The 23903-nt window shown below is 37.8% G+C and overlaps 2 protein-coding genes across 3 annotated transcripts in view; one reads left to right on the top strand and one right to left on the bottom strand.

Annotated features, from left to right (window-relative positions):
• The window catches only part of PACRGL (parkin coregulated like), a 35420-nt gene extending 23242 nt beyond the window's left edge, over nt 1-12178 (top strand). The window contains exons 9-10 of one of the 2 annotated variants that reach the window (XM_060012757.1): nt 1693-1817; nt 11143-12178. In XM_060012757.1, coding sequence (XP_059868740.1) covers nt 1693-1799 — 107 coding nt within the window. In that variant the 3' untranslated portion in view covers nt 1800-1817; nt 11143-12178. The remainder of the gene's footprint in view (nt 1-1692; nt 1818-11142) is intronic. The other variant, XR_009519582.1, reaches the window with a different exon arrangement.
• The window catches only part of KCNIP4 (potassium voltage-gated channel interacting protein 4), a 1205567-nt gene that overhangs the window by 2134 nt on the left and 1179530 nt on the right, over nt 1-23903 (bottom strand). The window contains exons 5-7 of the mRNA XM_060012752.1: nt 23273-23343; nt 2655-2762; nt 444-548 (exon numbers count right to left, since the gene is read on the bottom strand). Coding sequence (XP_059868735.1) covers nt 444-548; nt 2655-2762; nt 23273-23343 — 284 coding nt within the window. The remainder of the gene's footprint in view (nt 1-443; nt 549-2654; nt 2763-23272; nt 23344-23903) is intronic.

The following is a 23903-nucleotide window of genomic DNA, read 5'->3' as shown; positions in this document are numbered from 1 at the left end:
AATAGAATGTGGTATAGATCTAGAGTCACTCTGTTCTAGTAAAATCCTGCCCTCCAGCTATGACAGACTTCAGGCAACTTGCTGAAACTTTCAGAGCCTTGGTTTTCTCATCTGTGAGATGGGGCTAATGAGGATTTATAAATAACCTCATAGGGGCTTGTGAGAAATGAATGAAAACAAACACCCCAAAACATATGAGACATGGCAATTACTTGGTGTTCTATCCAGGACATGGTGAGTGTTCAATAAGTGGAGTTATCAATATTATGATAAATTCAAAACCAAAATTACTAAATTAGTATGATGGTAAATATTCTATAGTTTTGTCTCTTTCAGTAAAAATTATTTTCCTGTACATTCTTTTGAATCATCATGATGCTTTGCAAACATCAGGAAATTTGCTCTTAATTTCACTTCCTCTCTGACTTCTATTGCATTCCTACCTGGAAAAATGTTTCAACGTGTTGTCTGGGAGCATCTTCTTTGAGGACAGGATATGTGCATTTACCCATCATATCGTATATCGCTTTCATTATATCAAGCATTTCCTGAAAAGGAAAAGGCAGTCACATGAAGCCTCATGCAATGTGAAAATAAACCACTCCGAGAAGCTTTGACAGATTATCCCTACTCAATTTCAAATTTTTTATTTTTCTTTGATTCTTCATTAAATGTCTTGGTTGTCCCAGAGGAAAAGCCAATGGCCTTATGCCGTAAAAGCAGCAGAATCAGAATGTAAGAATCAAGTCGGATCTTGGTTTCAAAATGAATAAAATTCCCATGTATCTAACATGATCAGGAAAGAAACATTCTGGTTTAATGTTTGGACTTCTCTAGACTTCACATTGGCTATCTTTGCTTTATTGAGTTATTATATATTTTATATGTTGATTATCAATTTCTGTTTATTGAGAATAAAATAAACTCCACATCATGAGAATTATACTAAAACTGATAAGTCTCAAAGCTCATTAGGGTTTTCACTGTGTTTTTCCTACTGTGGCTTTAACTAAAGTCACACATGTAGATTAGTCAAAATATGACCGTGGAAACACTTCGAAATTTTAATTTTTTAAATTAAAATCTAGTTTTTGATTTGTAATTTTCAATCTTAGTGAAAATAATATCTAGTTAACCTAGACATTCAGATTTATTGTTTACACTTGTTTCCTTCATATCGAAGTTTCCACAGAAGAGTATGGATTAAGTCAATAATATGGACGTAATATATATTTACTTCTGAGAGTATTCAATTCCATTTTAAATGATAAAGCAATTTGTAGTTTGTAAATTTTACGTGAAGCCCTTTAAGATGTTTTGAGCATAGAAGTTTGTTTGACATAGAATTCATGTGATGTGTTGGGTGTAAATGGTAAGAACAGCATGTTTGTGTTAAACATAGAAAGGGATAGAAAGGGATCAAAGGACCAAGAGATACCTAATATCCTGGAGGCACCTGAGTACTAAATGTTTACTGTGTACTAAATATACAAGAGACACTAAGTATCCAGGAGATATGCTCGATACACCTGAATACTTAATACTCATGAGGTCTTAATTAAGCCACCCATTTGTGAGACCCATCTGGCCCCATGTGTCTTCTGCTCAACAAATAAAACCCATGGCCATTGATCAGGTTAATTGTCACATTGTAACTGTGGTCAGGTGAACTTGTCCCTGTGTCTTCAATAGAGCAAGTTGATGTCATTGGCCCAAGATACCTTCTATTTGAAGAGCCCAATGCTCAAAACTCAACTCGGGGGAAAGCTAGTGAGAGAAAGAGGACATATGGACATTGAACCACATCCAGGCTTCAGGTAATGTGGTCTTTCAACCCTACCTCCACTCCATCCTAAATTTGTTATCTTACCCCATCCTGCCCCCCCTTGCTTCTTGCTGTGTTTTAAATTAATTTATTAAACCACTTGATATGAGCATCTGAATTTGGTCTGTGAGGCTTCCTTTTTAGATAGCCCACGTGGGAGTTTATTTGGGGCTCCACTATCACATCAGGTCATTTCCCACACAGTACAGGTCACTACATAATCCACACGATTTTAAAATTACATCTGTTTCCATATGGACCACATTATATGATAGAAAAAAGGTTACAGGCCAAATATTCTAACGTGTGGATATATTTTCTTCCTATTTGATTCCAACTACTATCTTTATTCCATGTACAGTATTCATTAAAATGCTATTAGGAAATCAGGATGTAATCCTTCTATTTTTTTTTTTTTTTTTTCTGTGGTACGCGGGCCTCTCACTGTTGTGGCCTCTCCTATTGCGGAGCACAGGCTCTGGACGCGCAGGCTCAGCGGCCATGGCTTACGGGCCTAGCCGCTCCGCGGCATGTGGGATCTTCCCAGACCGGGGCACGAACTCTTGTCCCCTGCATCGGCAGGTGGACTCTCAACCACTGTGCCACCAGGGAAGCCCTCCTTCTATGTTTTACATTTACTTTGAAGATTAACCATAAACTGTTTCTAGCATTCCAAATTTTTCATCAGAATATTTCCCCAGCACTACAGAAAATATTTTAGACTTCCTGAAAAAGTGGTTCTAAAATAATAATTGCGATTGTTTAACATTTTGAAGTGAAAAAATGAAAATGGTCTGAAAGCTAGCTGTGTTGGTGAGGCATTTCTTACTTCTTTAGTGATGTAGCCATCTTTATTTATGTCATACAAATTAAATGCCCAGTTGAGTTTTTCTTGTACTGTCCCCCGGAGCAAAATGGAAAGACCCTTGATGAAATCCTAAAAAATAAAAATAAAAATATAATTTGATATGACATTTCTAAAAAAGAAAAGTAAAACACAAACTCTAATATAATTCTCTGTCAAATGATGGAAGCAAGGGTTACAACCCTCTGGATTTTGAACCATTTATTTATAGCAAAATGGTCCATGTGTTCCTGATTATCTTTTTTCCCAGAGATTTTTTGTGGGCATAAACCACTCCTTAGGTTTAATATTCTTACTTTCTAATTGGAAACTGTGACTTAAATCAACCTTGGAACTGGAAATTGTGTCAGAACAGACACCCAAACAACAAGACGCATGTGTATAAGTGGTATTACTTTCCACTACAAGTGCACACAATTCTTTTACTGAAAATAATCTAATAACATTGTAACTTTAAAAATACAAGCACATACATAACACAGTTCCCATGAACAAGATCTGCTAACAACAAGAAATACGGGCTGTCCTTAAGATACAGGCCAATTGAAGGCTTTATTTAGAAATCAAGTTATAATATGCATGGGGGCAGAAGTTAAGAGAATGGAGCTGAAAGCCAGGCTGCCTGAATTCAAATTCCACCTGTTTCATCTGATAGCTCTGTCCTCAGACAACTTACCATCCTTTTGCTTCTATTTTCATATCTGTAGAAGGGATCTGTTAGTATCTACTTCTTAAATTTTTTATGAGGATTAAAAGAGTTAAGCTGTTTATAACAGTGTCTGGCAAGGGCATCGGCTATGTGTGTGTCCAAGTAAATGGAAACCTCAGTCAGTATCACTGTTAGGCTGATATGACTGAACGGCAGGCAAACCAGATTAACTTGATCAAATTCATATATATTTGTTGTTCTGTAGGCAGGGTTAACATTACAATATGGTGAATTCTGATCTCACATAGAACTGACAATCTGTAGTTAGGTAGGAATGAAAGAGCAGAAGGTGTTACCAAGTCCAAGCTTTCTCTGCTCCCCGCAGGACAGGCCAGTAAATCTTGAGATGAGGTGTTGAGGCAAGGAATATGACTTTATTCGGAAAGCCAGCAGACCGAGAAGATGGCAGACTAGTGTCTCAGAAAGACCATCTTATCAGGGTCTGGATGCCAGTTTCTTTTATAGAACAGAGAGAGGGAGGAGGTGAGGAAGTAAAGTAAAAAGGCCATGAGTCTTGCAAATATCTCCTGGAATGGCCAGCCTCAGGGAGGGGATGTGTTAATTTCTTCTTTTCTTGCAGCCATTCACAGGTGGACAGGGTCAGGATGCTTCCCTGAACAAAGGCACTTTGGTTTACCATTCAGGCAGAGGGGCAGTGTTCCCCGAGGCAGGCCATTATGTATAGACAGTATCCTTTTAGTGAACAAAAGCAACGGGGAAGCAAAAGCTAAAGTAAAAGAAACAGATCCAACATGTAGTCAGATTTTGTTCTTCCCTGTAACAAAGGGAAATGCAGAAGTGGCCTCTGGGTGAATTTGTATTCTCTCTACATTTTTACATTCCAACATTTTGTAATTGTTTTCCTGTCTTAATTTCTTTAAATGCTTTTTTTTTAATGGGTGACATTCATGTAGTTCAAAATTTTAAAATATATAAGATTACTGATAAAAAGTATGCCGCCCATTCTTGGACCCTAGTCACCCTATTTCTTTCCCCTAGACAACTGGCGTTAGTAGCTTCTTGTATTCACTTCCAAAGAATTTTTGTGCATATACAAGTGTAAGGCATATTTATTTACACAAATGATAGTCTAACAGGCTGTTCTGTACTTTATTTTATTTTTAACTTAGCAATAAATCTTGGAAATAACTCTTGTCTTTTTCACTGTTGCATATGTATGAATATGTCATAGTTTACTTAACCAATCTCCCATTGATGAATATTTAAAGATTTCCAATCTTATTAAAAACAAAGCCACAAAGAGTGACCTTATACATACATAACTTACATTTTGAACAAGTATATCTGTAGGATGAGTCCCTAGAAGTGGAATTGCTGGGTCAAAGGATTTGAACATTGGTAAATTTTATAGTTATTTTCAAATTTCCCCCCAAATTTCCCTCTCAAAATCTGTATATGAGAATAGTATAGCTTGTCAGTACTATATGCCATCAAATTTTTTATCTTTTTCAATCTTAAAGGTTAATATTTCTTTTTCAGATTACTTAAAATTTGTTATTTATTATGAATAAATTTGAGCATTTTTTCCAAATGTCTTGATTTATAGAAACTCTTCACATATTAGTGAAATTAGCCCTTGTCTGGGATATATCTTCAAGTATTGTTTCCCAGTTTATCATTTCTTTCAATTTTTATTACATTGATTTTTGTAAAGTAGGCATCTTTTAGCTTTATATTCTAGATTTTGTCAGCCTTTTACTTTATATTTTTTGGTTTCTGTCATATTGAAAAGACCTCTCCCATTCTGAAGTTATAAAAGGATACTCCCATGTTTTTGTTCTAGTACTTTTAAGGTTTACATTGTTACATTTAAATCTTTATTCCATTTGGAATTTACCCAATGTTTTTAGATAGCTGTCTGGTTTCACAATATTATTTGTTACCCACTGATTTGAGATGCAAGATTTATCATATCCTTAATTCTTTTATGTATTTATATTTCTGGAACTTATGTTTTATTTCATAGTATATCTGTTTATCTAAGCACCTCTACTACATTGTTTTAATTATTAAAACATTTTAGTAATTTTAATAGCTGTAAGGGCTATTTCCTCTTAACCCTTCTTTTTCAGCTATTTTCTTTCCATTTTTCCTTATTTAAGTATTCCACCTGACCCCTATTGGGATGTTTATTGAGCTGGAGGTAAATTTACAGATCAACTTGGGCAGAACTGACAACTACATGTTGATGAGTCTTCCTATTCAAGACAATAAGAAACCTTTCCCTTGTCCAGGTTGTGTTTGTCATTGAGTATGTTAGTTTCCTCTTGCTGCTATAACAAACTACCACAGATTTGGAGGATTAAAATAATACTTGTTTATTATCCTCCAGATCTGTAAATCAGAAGTCTGAAATGGGTTTTACTGGGCTGAAATCAAGTTGGAGGCAGAGCTGCAGTCTCCCCAGTGGATCTAGGGATAGAATTTGTTCTCTTGCTTTTTTCAGCTTTTAGAGGCCACTTGCATTGATTGGCTTGTGGCCCTTTCCTCCATTTTCAAAACACAGTACTCCAACCTCCTGTTGTAGTATCTCCTCTTTGCTACCCTGATCTTCCTGCCTCCCTCTTACAGGGACCCTTGGGATTACATTGGGCCCATCCAGATAATCCAAGGTGATCTCCCCATCTCAAGATCCTTAATCACACCTGCAGAAAACCTCCTTTACCATGAAAGATAACACATCCTACGTCCGGACATTAAGATGTGGACATTTTTGGTGGGTCTTTATTCAGCACACCAAACTCTAATACATTTTAAGGCCTTTTGTTTTTTCCAAGTTGTTCTTTCACATTTCTTAGTTATATTTATTTCTAGGTATTTTAATCCTTCCGTTGCTGTTATAAAGGAGGCCACAAGAATTCCTTAGTAGGCAGAAAAAAGAAGAGACGCAGGCAACAAATCTTGAAAATAAGTTTCTCAGGAGGTAAGAGAGGTCAAGAGAAGAAAGCATTTCACTAGGAAAGGATGGTTCATCTTGATACCAATCTTCTGGGGAATGAAAAGAGCTTACTGAGTCAGCAACATGGAGGTCACCAGTGACTAAAGGGAGAAGCTTCAGTGGAGGGGAGGGAGCAAAGAGTGATAGAGACTGTTAGAAAATTCACCAACCATGGCTGCATGTGAAGACAGAGGGACAGGGCTATATCTGAAGAGGAGGACAGGATCACAGAAGAGAGTTTTGAAGATGAGCACTTTAAACACTGAAGGGACGAATCTAAAAAGAGGAAAATACTAAAGATGTGTGTGTGTGAGAGAGAGAAAAAGACAGAGAGAGAGAGAGAAGTGGACTACTCCTGCGATGGTGGGAGAGATGGAGATGGTCTGCCCTGGGAAGAGAGGAGGCACATTTCCTCAGCTAATACAGAAGGAAGGAGAACACCATGCAGATGCCCACAGCTGAGAAGAGGTGGGAAGATGAACGAGTCCTCATCTGAGACCTTTAATGGGTGTTGTCTGCTTGGGAGTGAAGGACATGGTGGAAAGGATAAGAACTGAAGGTTTGAGGAGAGACAAGGAGGCAGCTCTGCTCCTGGACAATAAGGTGACTTGTGCAAATTACGGGAAGCTGCAGCTCCCTCAAAATATTTTTCTGCCATCTGCTGGAAAATTGTTGTAATATATTTAAACCTGTAGTATATAATATACTGTAATTAAGAGGTAATGACCCTCCTTGGAGTTGTGTAGTATACAACTTGCAAACTATATAAGCTTTGGCTTTTTTGGAAGGTATAAAATAGTCACTGCAGAGCATGGGAAGGTAGGCTTACCAGAGAAGGATTGCTGGACAATTTTGAAAAGCCAGATGAGGTGGATGGTTATCAATATAATCCTTACCTGTCACTTCAAATCACAAAGTAATAGTTCTATGCCTTTAGCTGAAAAGAGAGGCTGGACACAACATCCATGAAGATATGCTCAGAGCATTGGTTTTCAAGATGTAGATTGCTGCAGAATCACCTGGAGGGCTTGCTAAAACAGCTTGCTGGGTCCCACCCCAGAGTTCCTGATTCATTAGGTCTGGGGTGTGGCTCAAGAATTTACATTTCTAATAAATTCCAAGGAGATGCTGATACTGCTGGTCCAGGGATCACACTTCGAGAACCACTGGCCTGCAAGAACCATCACTGGCATTGGCCCCATCACCAAGCAGAATAGGCCAGAGCAACAATGGGAGATTTAAAGTCATGTGTGGACTTTTGTTGTTTGCCTCCCTAGTTGGCCCCTATTTCCATTTGGTGCTCCATCCAATTCTGTGGAAGCGCACTCCATCTGTGGCTCTAGTGATGGAGCCATGCCCTGGGCAAAATCAGGAAGCACCTTTTATTCCTTTGGTCAAGGCAATTGGATCTGTGGTTGGCCTGCAACTGAACCCAGTCTACATGAGTGATTTTCAGGACTTCTGCTAGGAAGGGGTATGACAGAGATGCTTTTTCTTTCCTGCCTGGGGAAAAATCAAGCCTGGAGCTCAGGAGCTGCTGGCATCTTCTTGTAACCACGAGGGAGCCCACTCTTAGGTTGCAGCCAGACCTATCTCTGGACTTCTTATTCTTTTTTTTCTTTTTTTTTTAAATTTATTTATTTTATTTATTTCTTTTTGGCTGCGTTGTGTCTTTGTTGCTGCGTGTGGGCTTTCTCTAGTTGCGGTGAGTGGGGGCTAATCTTCATTGCGGTGCACGGGCTTCTTATTGCGGTGGCTTCTCTTGTTGTGGAGCATGGGCTCTAGGCACACGGGCTTCAGTAGTTGTAGCACATGGGCTCAGTAGTTGTGGCTCGCAGGCTCTAGAGTGCAGGCTCAAGTGCAGGCTTGCGGGCTTAGTTGCTCCGTGGCATGTGGGATCTTCCCGGACCAGGGATCGAACCCGTGTCCCCTGCATTGGCAGGCGGATTCTTAACCACTGTGCCACCAGGGAAGCCCCTGGACTTCTTATTCGCCAATACAGTTATATTGTTTTTGTTAGTGTATGATTTTCTATTATTTGTGAAAAAAGTACCGATTCACAAGCTGACATCTAATTCCCATCTTTCTCTTAAATACTATGTATCCTGAAACTGCATACATTGAAAGATAGCTATGAACCTTGAACACCCCTCTCTCTTTTAATATACCATCTTGCAGGATGATATCAATAAACAGTTATTTCAGAACAGGAAATAACTATTTGTGCAAAAGGAAAATGAAAGACTCAAGGTATCTTGTACTGTTCTTGCTCCATGCTTTTCTGAATGGTAATTGAAATCTGTCAAGCAGGAGTTACAAGGCTAAAAAAAAACCAAACAACTCTCAAGAGTACTTTTCACAATCACCTTACTTTTGTCTGTGAAAGGTTACATCTGTTCCCTAATGTACAAAACTGATAGATGGGGATTGGTACTGAATTCTGGTTTCTAATATCTTATGATAAAGGCAATAGAAGGAAAAAGGCATAGAGAAATGACCCTATAATAACCTAGTCTTGTTCTATAGTTAGCTCTGTTTATCGACCAAACCTTTAATTGGTGCCTTAGTGCTGGTTACATACATTCTGCCCACCATTCCCACACTAGGAGCTGCATCAAAGACCCAGCCTTGAGAGAGTACGTGTTATTGAGACCATCTAGATGGTATACATGACTGGACCCAGGTAAGGCCTGGAAAGTCATACATGTGTTTAGTATATTTCTTACTTTATGCTTGCTTTTACATTTTTAGGAAAATTTTTAAAGTTGTTTATTTTCTCTGATATGACCTCCCTTGACTGGAGTTAAACTTCCATAGTGGTTGAAGGATACAATTTCAGGTACTACCTAAAGTTTGCATTTTTGTTTGGAACTAATAAAAGATATCAACATGTCTGAAAAGGAAAAATGTATATTTCCCAAGATTTGTAGCCTAATTTTATCAGGTGAAAGAGATAAAATACTTACCTTGATTGATATACAATTCTAGTTAAGTAATTTAATATCTTAAAAGATGAAACCAGCCACATTAAGCTAGAGGAAAGTGGTTTGATCTCCCTGAAGGCCATTAAAAATTAAATAAGTTTTAAACAAAAATCACAAATATATAATAAATGTATATGTAAATATCATGCTTGATGTAGGTAAAAAATACAGAAAACTATAGAAGAAAGTTGCAATCACACATAATCCTATCACCTGTTCACATTGAATATTCCCACTCTTTTTTAATGCATACTTTGGCATATACTTATAGTACAAGCCATATATTATATATAAAATTATATTTATTTCACTTAAATTACAAGCATTTTCCAATATCACTGACAATTCACTGTGACATCATTTAAATAACTACAAAGTAGGTTTAACTGTATGAAATTGCCCATATTTTTTATCATGTTTGCCAAGAATTTCATATGATAGTTTCATATGGTCTAATCTAATAATACTAGCACAATGAATTTTGGACACTTTGGACCCCAAACCACAATAAGAATTACAATTTAAATGGCAGCCTAGTACTTAAGCAAGCACACACACATACACACACACACACACACAAAATCATACACCAGAAACTAAAGTTATTAGTCTATTTCCATTTCTCTTCTATTAATTTTTTAGTACTCTTGTCATTAATGTCTAAATCAATTTTACCACCTGGTAATCACTGCAATCTCGAGTGTGAAACACTGCTTTGTCTTATGAATATATTCTAATTTATTTAACCATTCTTTCTTATTGGTATATATGTGTATTAATTTAAATTTTTCTTTATTGTACATGACGCTATAGTAAATACTTTTCTCCAACTATTTCCCATCATTCTGACTTACTTCCTAAGGAAAGATGTGGAATTCCTGGGTTAAAGGGCTCTGGGAACACTGAAATTTATTAGTAGTAATGAGGACAGTTTATCGATAAGTGTGTGGGGCTTGGTATTAGGCAATTTCTATGCATTACTTTATGTCAGCCTCACATAACCATAGCGAATAGGTATTGTCGTCCTTATATTAAAGATGGAGGCTCAGAGAAAATACGTGACTGAGGCAAGGGATGCAGCCAATGAGAATTAGAGCTGGAAACTGAACCCAGAACTCTGACTCAAAGCCCAGGCTCTCATTTTGTCTAGAACTGAAGCAATGGGCTGTGGTTACACAGAAAAGTATGATATAAACAAATGCTACATCTCTTTTTTCTGATACTATAGGACATAATTGTACGGTGATATGAAACAGTGACTCACAGTGATTGCAATTTTACTAATAACATTTGCAGAACGTTTGGAGGTACCAGGAATTCATAATTCTTGCCATGAAATGACATGGATAAATGAATTAGAAAATGGCCTTAGCTTTTAAAAACGGAAAGTGAGTCAGTATGTGAATACATGTGTGACTAGGAACAGAATAAGAAGATAAGATCAGCTGAAGAAGAATCCCAACAGTTAGATGCCCAGGAAACAAAAGAAAATAGAGTGAGCAAGAGAGAGAGAGACAGAGACAGAGAGAAATTGATACCAGTTCTCTGAGAGAGACTGACCAGTTGTTACAGGATCACTAACATTACTGAGCATATTAATTGTGCCAGACCATTTTCTAAACTCTTTAGATTCATCATTTAATCTGACAACGAGCTTGTGAGATATCTATCCTTATTATTTCCATTTTACATTGAGGAAATTCAAGCACAGAGAGATTGAGGAACCTGCCCCAGGTATCCCAGCTAGAAGTGGTAGAGTTTGGATCGAGCCTTCTGACTCACAAGCATGTGCTTTTTCAGATGAGAAGAGATATCTGGCACCTCCTTGGAGATTGGAGTGTTAAAAGAGGAGACTGAAAAATTCTAGGACCGGGTCAGAAAAAATAGAAGATGAGGCTGGAGCATCTTGTAGTGTCCAAAAGTAAGGAATGAGCAAAGAAAGAAACAAAACAAAACAAAAAAATAAACAACCACAATGATGGGGCCATGTTGAAGCCAACTGCAAGAGCTTCCAGTGGCCCAGCTGGAACAATTTAAGCAAAAAGATAAAATATTGAACTATAACTCAAGTATAAAATATATGTCCATTTGTCCACACCGATATGAATCACTGGTGGAATACATTCATAAATGGAGGAGAAGAGACAAATCCTTCTCTTCTTTGGAAGAGAAGAATTCCAAATCAACTATGTGTACACTCTACCCTTAAGGAGTCGGAGCATAACTCCCAATCTGTAAGTGTGATCTGTGTATAACTTCCTTCCAAAGAGTATGGTTTGGAAAGAGGGATAAAAGCATAACTTTACAGTAAAGAAATTACCAGCACTACTTCAACCAGGTGATCAAGTTTTAACATCAAACGGTCATAAATCATGTTGATACTATGGACTCTTGTTATGTAATAATAAAAGCACCTTACCTCTGTGGTCTTCCTCCTCAAAACACATATCCCTATTCCAATCATGAGAGAAAACATCAAACAAATCCCAACTGAGGGACATTCTGCAAAACACCTGACCAAAACTCCTCAAAACTGTCAAGGTTATCAAAACAAGGACAATTTGAGAAACTGTCACAGCCAAAAGGAGCTTAAGGGGACATGGTGAGTGAAGGTAATGTAAGATCCTAATAGAATTCTGGAACAGAAGAAAGGCTTTTGGTAAAAACTAAGAAAATCGGAATAAAGCATGGACTTTAGTTAATAATAGTGTATCAACATTAGTTCATTAATTGTAACAAGTTTACCATATTAATGCGTGATGTGAATAACAGGAAACTGGGTGTGAGGTGTATGGGAACTCTCTGTACTATCTTTGCAGTTTTTCTGTAAATGTAAAACTGGTCTAAAATAAAAAGTTTATTTAAAAGATGGTTTATAAAAAAAGGGACCTGACCTTCAGACTTTTGAAGCAGATAGAGATATTTATTGGATGCTTTTTCTCTTGTCCCTCTTGTAATAATCTTCTGCTACCCCAACTTTCATTAAACATTTCAGTGTATGATAAGAGGGATTCAAAGAACTTGCCCTTGGGGGCCACAGGAATGTGGACAAGGGCAGCCATGGCTGGAGGAGCTGGATACCCCACAAAGACTATAAGGACAGAGCAGGCCAGAAGGACAGGGTGACAAGCAAAAACTAGGACACATGCAGCATGGCCACAGTCCTTGGGAATCAATAGAAATGCATGGGTGAGGCCCAGGTTGAAGAACCTTTATGGCAAGAATTGTTGGATTCTACAAAAATTAGTCATGAAAATGGGGGAATGTCAGCTCCATAAGGACAAAAATTTGTGTCTTTTGTTCACTGTTGTATCCCCAGCACGTTGAATATATATATATATATATATATATATATATATATATATATATATATATATATATTTTTTTTTTTTTTTTTTTTTTTTTTTTTTTTGCCACCCTGTGCTGCATATGGGATCTTAGTTCCCAGACCAGGGATTGAAACCGCACCCCCACAGTGGTAGCACGTTGTCTTAACCACTGGCCCTCCAGGGAAGTCCAAAAAAATATTTGTTAAATGAAGGAATGAAATGAAAGGACATCTCAGCTACCTTTCCCTTTACTTCGCCAAAGAGCAAAGCTCCTGGAATGGGCACAAGAAAAGAAGAGGAGAATTATGTGGACAGGATGTGTAAGTGTGTGTGTGTGTGTGTGTGTGTGTGTGTGTTGAGAGATATAATAAAACTTAATGATTTAATCTAACAAAATGGAATTCTATACCTATTGGTAACATTGCCTAAATAATTCCCCTTGATGCCTGACATCTGAAAAGAAAATAGCTATTTTACTTGACAGAAATGACTCATCCTAGAAGGAAAGTTTTCCTGTAACCATAATTGATATTTGGGGAGAAAAAAACCCATTTTTTCTCACCACTGTGAATGACAAAGGGATTATTTTGGGGGGTTTATAATGCCTCCCAGGGTACCACTCACATTTCATTCTGTCATAATTGAATTGTCAGTGAATGGTGTTTTCTTAAAGCTCTGGACTGCGGCAGTCCTGCTGTCAATCGTCAGTTACCTGTAGTAAGCAGGGATAGCTATTCCAGAATTGTTCCAAAGGAAAAATACATTTTCAGACTCAACAGTTCAAGTAAACTTGCCATTAGGGATGTGCTCAGAGGAGTGCACTGCTCTGATGGTAATATTCTAGAAAAGGTAACTATTGAAATGGTGGTAAAAGTTCAGGGTTGCTTTTGCAGTCAGCAATTGGGTCATTCAGTAATCACTGCGTGGGATGAATTACTGAGTGGTAATTGTAAACATTGGTGATAATACTCAGTAATCAAATCATAGAAGACCATCTCAGATATCTTCCAGCAAACATAGTGCCTCAGTATCTCCCTCTGCAGGAGGCAATCTATTGTGAGGGTTAAGAGTAGGGGTTGGAAAACTATGGTCCAGGGCTCAAATACGGCCCACCATGTGTTTTTGTTAATAAAGCTTTATTGAAACACAGCCATGGTCACTTATTTCGGATTTGTCTGTGGTTGCTTTTGTCTACAACAGCAGAACTGAGTTGGTAGAATGAAGACTATATGGCCTGCAAAGCCAAAAATATTTACAGTTTGGTCCTTTACAGAAAAGTTTGATGACCCCTGGTTAAAACCAATAGGTTTTAGAGACTTAGGTAGAGCTGGGGTTCAATCCTGGTTCTGCCATTTACTAACTATATGACTTCGGACAAGTCACTTAACCTAAGTTTGTAATTCCCCATCTCTAATACGTGGCAAGTAATACAGGTCCTTTATTTTTTATCTGCAACTTACCACCCCCATCCAAAAATGCTTTTGTAAACTGAAAAAGAAAAACCTTTACCGGGAAGACAGGGGAGGTGGTGAATTTTGGTGCCAAAACTCATTTGATGCCAAAACCTGAACTGAAATGGCATGAAAGTATTCTAATATCTATCTATCTATCTATCTATCTATATCTATCATCTCTATCCTTTATCATCTACTATCCATTATCTATCCATCGATCACATTAATGAGAAGACATTAAAAGCTATTTTAATACTTGCAAATCGTAGTAGCTTGACACAGTATAAGCTTATTTACCACTCACACACAGTGAAATACGAGTGGGCATGGGGTTCCGTTCCATGTAGTCATGCAGAGATCCAGCCTCCTCCTACTTTGCTGGAAGGCAAACTGAAATATGTAACCTCACAGTCTCCATAGATGGGAAGACAGAGGAAGGAGATGTGGTCACTTCCACTAATCTCCCAGTGGTCAAAACTCAGTCCTGGTGCCACCTAGCTGCAGGAGAGGCTGGGAATACGGCCTAATCATGTGATCATAGAGCAAAGTACATGGACATTGGATCAGTAGTGCTCTCTGCCATATTTATTGTTTATCAGAGTTTTACTGAACAAATGTTACACCCTTGATTATAGCATACTGCAGACCCTGCAGGAGACATTAAAGAATATAGAGTATAGGCACAGCATTACGTTTGTAAAATCTGCAAGACTCTAAATGAAACTCAGCTGACTCCAAGGATTTCAGATGAGGGACTGGGGACCTACATATTCCTCACTGGCAGGATAGCACAGTTGCTCAGAGATGCATTCTGGGCCAGACTGCTTGGGTTTGAATCCTGGCTCTCCTACTTTCTAACTAAAATGACAAGTTACTATATGTAATTCATTCAGCCCAATGCCTGACTCATAATGAGTGCTAAACAAAGGTCAGCTGGTATTATTGTGTGTAGCTATTACTATTGTTAATGTTATTTTTACACACTTAGTACAGTGATTGACACACATTAAGTGCTTGTTTTATAATCAGATGCAGAGCAATCTTTCACAGCATCACAGAGCAATCATCTGGCCTGTGCTTGAATGTTTTCAGTGTTATAAGATCACTATGTAATAAGATGACCAATGTCATTCTTAACTGGCTTCATTAGAAAAATCTGCCTTGTAGGGGGAAGTTTATAGCAATACAAGCCCACCTTAAGAAGCAGGAAACATCTCGAATAAACAACCTAACCATGCACCTCAAGCAATTAGAGAAAGAAGAACAAAAAAATCCCAAAGCTAGCAGAAGGAAAGAAATCATAAAAATCAGATCAGAAATAAATGAAAAAGAAATGAAGGAAACAATAGCAAAGATCAATAAAACTAAAAGCTGGTTCTTTGAGAAGATAAACAAAATAGATAAACCACTAGCCAGACTCATCAAGAAAAAAAGGGAGAAGACTCAAATCAATAGAATTAGAAATGAAAAAGGAGAAGTAACAACTGACACTGCAGAAATAAAAAAGATCATGAGAGATTATTACAAGCAACTCTATGCCAATAAAATGGACAATCTGGAAGAAATGGAGAAATTCTTAGAAATGCACAACCTGCCAAGACTGAATCAGGAAGAAATAGAAAATATGAACAGACCAATCACAAGCACTGAAATTGAAACTGTGATTAAAAATCTTCCAACAAACAAAAGCCCAGGACCAGATGGCTTCACAAGCGAATTCTATCAGACATTTAGAGAAGAGCTAACACCTATCCTTCTCAAACTCTTCCAAAATATAGCAGAGGGAGGAACACTCCCAAATTCCTTCTACAAGGCCACCATCACCTTGATACCAAAACCAGACAAGGATGTCACAAAGAAAGAAAACTACAGGCCAATATCACTGATGAACATAGATGCAAAAATCCTCAACAAAATACTAGCAAACAGAATCCAACAGCACATTAAAAGGATCATACACCATGATCAAGTGGGGTTTATTCCAGGAATGCAAGGATTCTTCAAATCTATCAATGTGATAAATCATATTAACAAACTGAAGGAGAAAAACCATATGATCATCTCAATAGATGCAGAGAAAGCTTTTGACAAAATTCAACACCCATTTACGGTAAAAACCCTCCAGAAAGTAGGCCTAGAGGGAACTTTCCTCAACATAATAAAGGCCATATATGACAAGCCCACAGTCAACATCATCCTCAATGGTGAAAAACTGAAAACATTTCCACTAAGATCAGGAAAAAGACAAGGTTGCCCACTCTTACTCAGCACTCAGACAAGAGTGCTCACCACTCTTACTCAACATAGTTTTGGAAGTTTTAGCCACAGCAATCAGAGAAGAAAAAGAAATAAAAGGAATCCAAATCGGAAAAGAAGAAGTAAAGTTGTCACTGTTTGCAGATGATATGATACTATACATAGAGAATCCTAAAGATGCTACCAGAAAACTACTAGAGCTAATCAATGAATTTGATAAAGTAGCAGGATACAAAATTAATGCACAGAAATCTCTGGCATTCCTATATACTAATGATGAAAAATCTGAAAGTAAAATCAAGAAAACACTCCCATTTACCATTGCAACAAAAAGAATAAAATATCTAGGAATAAACCTACCTAAGGAGACAAAAGACCTGTAGGCAGAAAATTATAAGACACTGATGAAAGAAATTAAAGATGATACAAATAGATGGAGAGATATACAATGTTCTTGGATTGGAAGAATCAACACTGAGAAAATCACTCTACTACCCAAAGCAATCTATAGATTCAATGCAATCCCTATCAAACTACCACTGGCATTTTTCACAGAACTAGAAGAAAAAATTTCACAATTTGTATGGAAACACAAAAGACCCCAAATAGCCAAAGCAATAGTGAGAACGAAAAAATGGAGTTGGAGAAATCAGGCGCCCTGACTTCAGACTATACTACAAAGCTACAGTAATCAAGACAGTATGGTACTGGCACAAAAACAGAAAGATAGATCAATGGAACAGGATAGAAAGCCCAGAGATAAACCCACGCACATATGGACACCTTATCTTTGATAAAGGAGGAAGGAATGTACAGTGGAGAAAGGACAGCCTCTTCAATAAGTGGTGCTGGGAAAACTGGACAGATACAAGTAAAAGTATGAGATTAGATCACTCCCTAACACCATACACAAAAATAAGCTCAAAATGGATTAAAGACCTAAATGTAAGGCCAGAAACTATCAAACTCTTAGAGGAAAACAGGTAGAACACTCTATGACATAAATCACAGCAAGATCCTTTCTGACCCACCTCCTAGAGAAATGGAAATAAAAACAAAAATAATCAAATGGGACCTAATGAAACTTCAAAGCTTTTGCACAGCAAAGGAAACCATAAACAAGACCAAAAGACAACCCTCAGAATGGGAGAAAATATTTGCAAATGAGGCAACTGACAAAGGATTAATCTCCAAAATTTATAAGCAGCTCATGCAGCTCAATAACAAAAAAACAAACAACCCAATCCAAAAATGGGCAGAAGACCTAAATAGACATTTCTGCAAAGAAGATATACAGACTGCCAACAAACACATGAAAGAATGCTCAACATCATTAATCATTAGAAAAATGCAAATCAAAACTACAAGGAGATATCATCTCACACCAGTCAGAATGGCCATCATCAAAAAATCTAGAAACAGTAAATGCTGGAGAGGGTGTGGAGAAAAGGGAACACTCTTGCACTGCTGGTGGGAATGTGAATTGGTGCAGCCACTATGGAGAACAGTATGGAGGTTCCTTAAAAAACTACAAATAGAACTACCATATGACCCAGCAATCCCAGTACTGGGCATATACCCTGAGAGAACCAAAATTCAAGAAGAGTCATGTACCAAAATATTCATTGCAGCTCTATTTACAATAGCCCAGAGATGGAAACAACCTAAGTGCCCATCATAAGATGAATGGATAAAGAAGACGTGGCACATATATACAATGCAATATTACTCAGCTATAAAAAGAAACGAAATTGAGCTATCTGAAATGAGGTGGATAGACCTAGAGTCTGTCATACAGAGTGAAGTAAGTCAGAAAGAAAAAGACAAATACCGTATGCTAACACATATATATGAAATTTAAGAAAAAAAAATGTCATGAAGAACCTAGGGGTAAGACAGGAATAAAAACACAGACCTACTGGAGAACGGACTTGAGGATTTGGGGAGGGGGAAGGGTGAGCTGTGACAGGGCGAGAGAGAGGCATGGACATATATACACTAAAAAAAGTAAGGTAGATAGCTAGTGGGAAGCAGCCGCATGGCACAGGCATATTGGCTCAGTGCTTTGTGACCGCCTGGAGGGGTGGGAGAGGGAGGGTGGGAGGGAAGGAGACGCAAGAGGTAAGAGATATGGGACATATGTATATGTATAACTGATTCACTTTGTTATAAAGCAGAAACTAACACACCATTGTAAAGCAATTATACCCCAATAAACATGTTAAAAAAAAGAAAAAGAAAAAAGAAATATCTCCCTTGTAGAAACCACTGTGGTTAACATCTAATAAATACTGAGGACATATTTGGTGCTGGGTACTCAGCCAAGCCCCTAACTGACATCACTTTGTCATCCTTCCTTTACCCTATGAAGTAGCTTTGCTTGCTGATGATTCGCAGAGATGAACACTAAGCCCAGAGGGTTGAACTACTCAGCCCAGGGTCTCACAGCCACTTGGTGGTGAAGGGGTTTTAGATCCAGTAATATCTGGATCCAGGGCCCCTCCTGTCTTACTCACTCTACCCTTTGGAATTAAGCAAATTAAGTAGGAAACTTCCATTTCCCTTTATCTCAGAATCAGGATGGTCTCTGCTGTGCCTCTCAAGATGCTATTGTTACCCCAAATATGTTCATTGCCTAATCATCTCTGTTTTCTAGAGACTTTTCAGGTAGGTAATCAATTTAGAAACATAACTACAATAACTTAGTTTTAATTTTGATTTAACATTTATTAATTTAACCATTGGTTTGTCTTTAAAGAAAACAGTTTTTTTACCAACATGCTTATAGTATATAGCCATTATAACTAATTTCCCAAATTTTAACCAGCATTCATCACAATTACTGTGACGAATGTTACGTATTACAATAGTGACATTATGCATGGTTCCATATCATTAACACCAGACTAAATTTACATGTGAAATTGGATACAATGTGCTACAAGTAATTGATGGAACGTTTCTGATACATTAAGTAAGTTCAAGTAATGAAATCACTAGCAGTCTTTGTCTTACTCAAACTAGCTATGAAAGATTGTATTAGGTGAACTGGGATGTTTGACTTTTATGTTATGGCTAAACTAAGGCCGGTGCTGGAATTAATCTTGTTGGTAAAGTGCAGCAGACACTAATACGATATTGTTCATAGGCTGCCAAATCGGAAGAAACGTTACAGGGGACTGGTACCTATGACAATCTCACGTCTTCCCCACTAACTGCTGCTGCCACATCGGAGTCGACCCAACTGCCCTCGCCTTGACCACTGCCAGCTTCTCCTCCTATTTTCCCGGTGATATTTCTTGGTTAAGTTGTGAGATGACACATTGAGTTTCCTGGCCCAGAATCTTCATTTTAGTAGCGCTCAATCTCTATGAGCATCTAGGATGTATGAGGAAGCACTTTGCTGCCCTGGTCACTCTGCCCCAGGGCCAAACTGAATGACCTCTCAGCAGGCTGCACCTCCCTTTTGTCATCCTGACTCCACAAAGCGTTGAAATGTAAGTCTACCAATTTAATTTTAATATCTCTTGAACTTGTCTCCTCCTCTCCAATGCCTTAACTGTAGTTCGGGCTGACATCAGCTCCTGTCTGGACCCTTGGATAAATAGCTGCTAAATGGACTTGTTTCTAGGAACACAGCCCTGATACCTTAACTTCCCCGCTGAAAATTCTCCAAGGGCGCCTCACCTCCTGCAAGATAATTCAGCCTCTTTAGCATCCTGCCTCAGATGTGTGAGGATCTGTCCTCCGCCTCCTTACACAGCTTTCCTGTCACCCTCCTCTTTTGTATTCCACCTTCTAGGTGGTTTACAAATGCTTTCTCTTCATTCCCAGGCCTCTGCCTCACTCCCACTGCTTCCCATCCTGAGCCATTAGTCTCTTGAGCATCTCCGGCTTGTCCTTCAGACCTAGTTCATCAAGTCCATGGACAGGCTTCCCTGATACAGCCCCACCAGTGCCCTTCCTTGTTGATTCCACACCATCATCTGCTTTCCTTTATCCTGGCACTCACTGAAATTTCTGCTCATGTGTAAGATGCACCCTTCCCAATCCTAAATATGCATACCCTCTAAGTTATCTGGTTCCCATTATAAACAGTGACAATTCTGCCCCCAATTCCAGTGTGTGAGTGGGGATTTCCTCACACCATCAAGTTATCTCCAACACCAGATGTGTGTCTTATAATTGAACTTAACGCTGATACTTTCTACCTGGAGACAGAGCCAGATACCACATCATTGCCCCCTCCCAGCCCCCAGCTTCAGATGCTACTTGCAAGTATAGGTTGTCACCTGTGCTTCTGACCAATGGGTTACATATTGGAGGTTCCAACAAACCTTTTCTAGGGTTCAATGACTTTGCTAGAGCAGCTCACAGAACTCAGGGAAACATTTACTTACTAGATTACTTGTTTTTTGTAAGAGGATATATCTCAGCAACATCCAAGTGGAAGAGATGCACAGAGCAAGGCATGGGGAAAGGGCTTGAGCTTCCATGCCCTCTCAGAGCCCCCAGCTCTCCCGAAATCTCCAGGTGTTCACCAACTGGGAAGCTCTCTGAATCCTGTCCTTTTGGGTTTTTAAGGAGGCTTCATTACAGAGGCATGATTAATTAAATCATCGGCCATTGGTGACTGAACTCAGTCTCTAGCTCCTCTCCCCTCTCAGGAGGACAGGACGGAGGGACTGAAAGTTCCAACTCTCTATAATCAAGTGGTTGGTTCTCCTGGCAACCAGCCCCCACCTCTAGCTGAGGTTCAAAATTCACCTCATTAACATAACAAAAGACATCTTTGTTGTTCTCCTCACTTAAAACCCAATGTTTTAGGAGTTCTTTGTCAGAAACTGGGGACTAAGACCAAATATATATTTCTTTTCTTGGATATATATTTCTTATTATAAATCACAATATCACACATATATTAAAGAGTGATAATAATTCTACTCCCTAGAGACAAAGCACAGCCATTCAGAATATAAGCAAATAGATGATTTACACATTCTACCCATGTAATATAAATAAAATATACATAATAAAACAAAATAATACATAATATATAAGCAAATGTAATAAATATATAAATAAATATAAATAAAATATATTTTATTTATTATTATTCTATTATAAATAAATAATGTACTTAGCTATGTGAATACTCGGGACATATTTTGTCTTACTGATGCTTACATGTAGTATTTTATGAACAAAATTAAATACAAATCACTTGAAGTACCTAATTTGAAAAGGGACTTCCTTATAAAATTGTCAGTGTGGTGAATGTAGCATTTTGTTATATTTAATTTCTTTCTTCTATCTCTCACTTACGGACCTTCGAGAGCAGGGTTTTTATCAGCTTTGTATTTCCAAGGCCTACCACAGTAACAGGCCCACAGTGGATGCCAGTAAATACTAATTAAATTGTTTGCTTTCTGGGTTTGCTGTCATGCAGTTGGGAAAATGCACTTTTCTTGTATAAACACATAGAAAGTACTAGAAAGCAAACTCAATGTGTGCTGTCATTCGCACTTATTTTGAAAGATAAGAGCAGCTTCTTGACAATACAATGAGGGAAAGTAACTGTTCTTAGGCTTTTTCTTTCCTCTCCTCAAAAATTATCAGGCAGTACTAAGAGAGAAGTTTATAACAATAGATGCCTACATTAAAAAAAGGAGAGATGTCTCAAATAAGCAATGTAACTTCATCCCTCAAAGAGACAGGGAAAGCACAAACTAAGCTTAAATTAGAAAGAGGAAATAACAAAAATTAGAGCAGAAATAAATAAAATAGAGAATAGAAAAAAAATCAATGAAACCAAGAGTTGGTGTTTTGAAAAGATAGACAAAATTGACAAACTCTTAGCTGGACTAAGAAAAAAAGAGAGAAGACTCAAATAAATAAATAAATCAGAACTGAAAGAGGAAATATTGTAACTGATGTTACAGAAATAAAAAGAATCATAAGAGACTACTATGAAAAATTCTGTGCCCACAGATTGGATAACCTAAAGAAAAAGTGGATAAATTCCTAGATACACACACACAACTTACCAAGATTGAATCATGAAGAAATAGAAAGTCTGAACAGACCTATAACTAGGAGATTGACTCAGTAATCAAAAACCTCCCAACAAAGAAAAGCCCAGCAGCAGATGTCTTCACTGGTGAATTCTTCCAAACATTTCAAGAACTAACACCAATGCTTTTCAAACTCTTTCAAAGAATTGATGTGGAAGGAATACTTCCAAATGAGGTCAGCATTACCCTGGTGCCAAAGCCAGACAAAGACATCACAAGAAAACTACAGGCCAATATTCCTGATAAACACAGATGCAAAAATCCTCAACAAAACACTAGTAAACCAAATCCAACAGCACATTAAAAAGATCATGCACCATGATCAAGTACAATTTATCCCTGGGATGGAAAGCTGAATCAACATATGAAAATCAATTAATGTGATACACCACACTGACAGAATTAAGGGTACAAATCATATGATCATCTCAATAGATGCAGAAAAAGCATCTATTGACAAATTCAATACCCTTTCATGATATATACTGTCAACTAGGAATAGAAGGAAAGTATCTCTACATAATAAAGGCCATACATGAAAAGGCCATAGCTAACATCACACTCAGTGGAGAAAAACAGAAACCTTTCAATGGAGAAAACTAGAAACCTTTCCTTCTAGAATTAGGAGCAGGGCAAGGATGCCTACTCTTGTTGAATGTTCTTATTACAATAATAATAATAATGGAATAAAAGGCTCAAAAAGAAAAAAAAAAATTACATCACCAAACTCAAATTTTCACCTTAGAAGCACTAAATCCCTTTCAATGTGTCTAAAGTCAAAGCATATTAAAAAAAAAAAAAAAAATCTAAGACTTACCTCAAAACTTACAGCTCCATTGTGGTCCGTATCAAATGCATTGAACAGAAAATGTGCGTATGTGGTAGAGTCTGAAATGTTGAAAATAAAATAATAAGTTAGCATTTTTATGCTACAAAGGATTTGTATAGCATGTCCCAAGCCTCTTTCTATCTAGGAAAATCTACTCTACCTCCTTTGACTTGTGCTTTCTTCTCAGCTGCCCACCTTCTCTCCATAGAGGATTGTAATTTGAGATTCATAGGTGTGAGTTACCTACAGAGGCCATTGGTGACAGAAGCTCTCTAAGTTTCTGGCTGGAAATGCTCTGAACACATGGGAGACTTAGGTGATGTTACTGACCCTGGGATGAGTAATGTTACCATAGGTGGGTGTGAGGATTAACAAGATGCATCTGGAAATCGCATAGTGCTTGGCAGGGACTATCTCTAGAAGAAGTAAAATAATAAAAATACTAATAATGAGGCACAGATGAATTGCTATTATTGGTGTTGTTATTATTAGTTTGTTCATCATTTTACAACCCAGATAAGGATATCAGGACTCAGAGAAGTTGAGAAACTTGCCCAAAGTCACACAGTCCATACGGAGTAGAGTGGAATATAACTTAGGTCTTTCTGACCAAAAAGCT

This window comes from Delphinus delphis, chromosome 5, assembly GCF_949987515.2.
Source record: "Delphinus delphis chromosome 5, mDelDel1.2, whole genome shotgun sequence".
In the NCBI taxonomy this organism is placed as follows: Eukaryota; Metazoa; Chordata; class Mammalia; order Artiodactyla; family Delphinidae; genus Delphinus; species Delphinus delphis.
The sequence above is the reverse complement of the archived record's forward strand: the minus strand, read 5'-3'. Positions and strand labels throughout refer to the sequence as shown.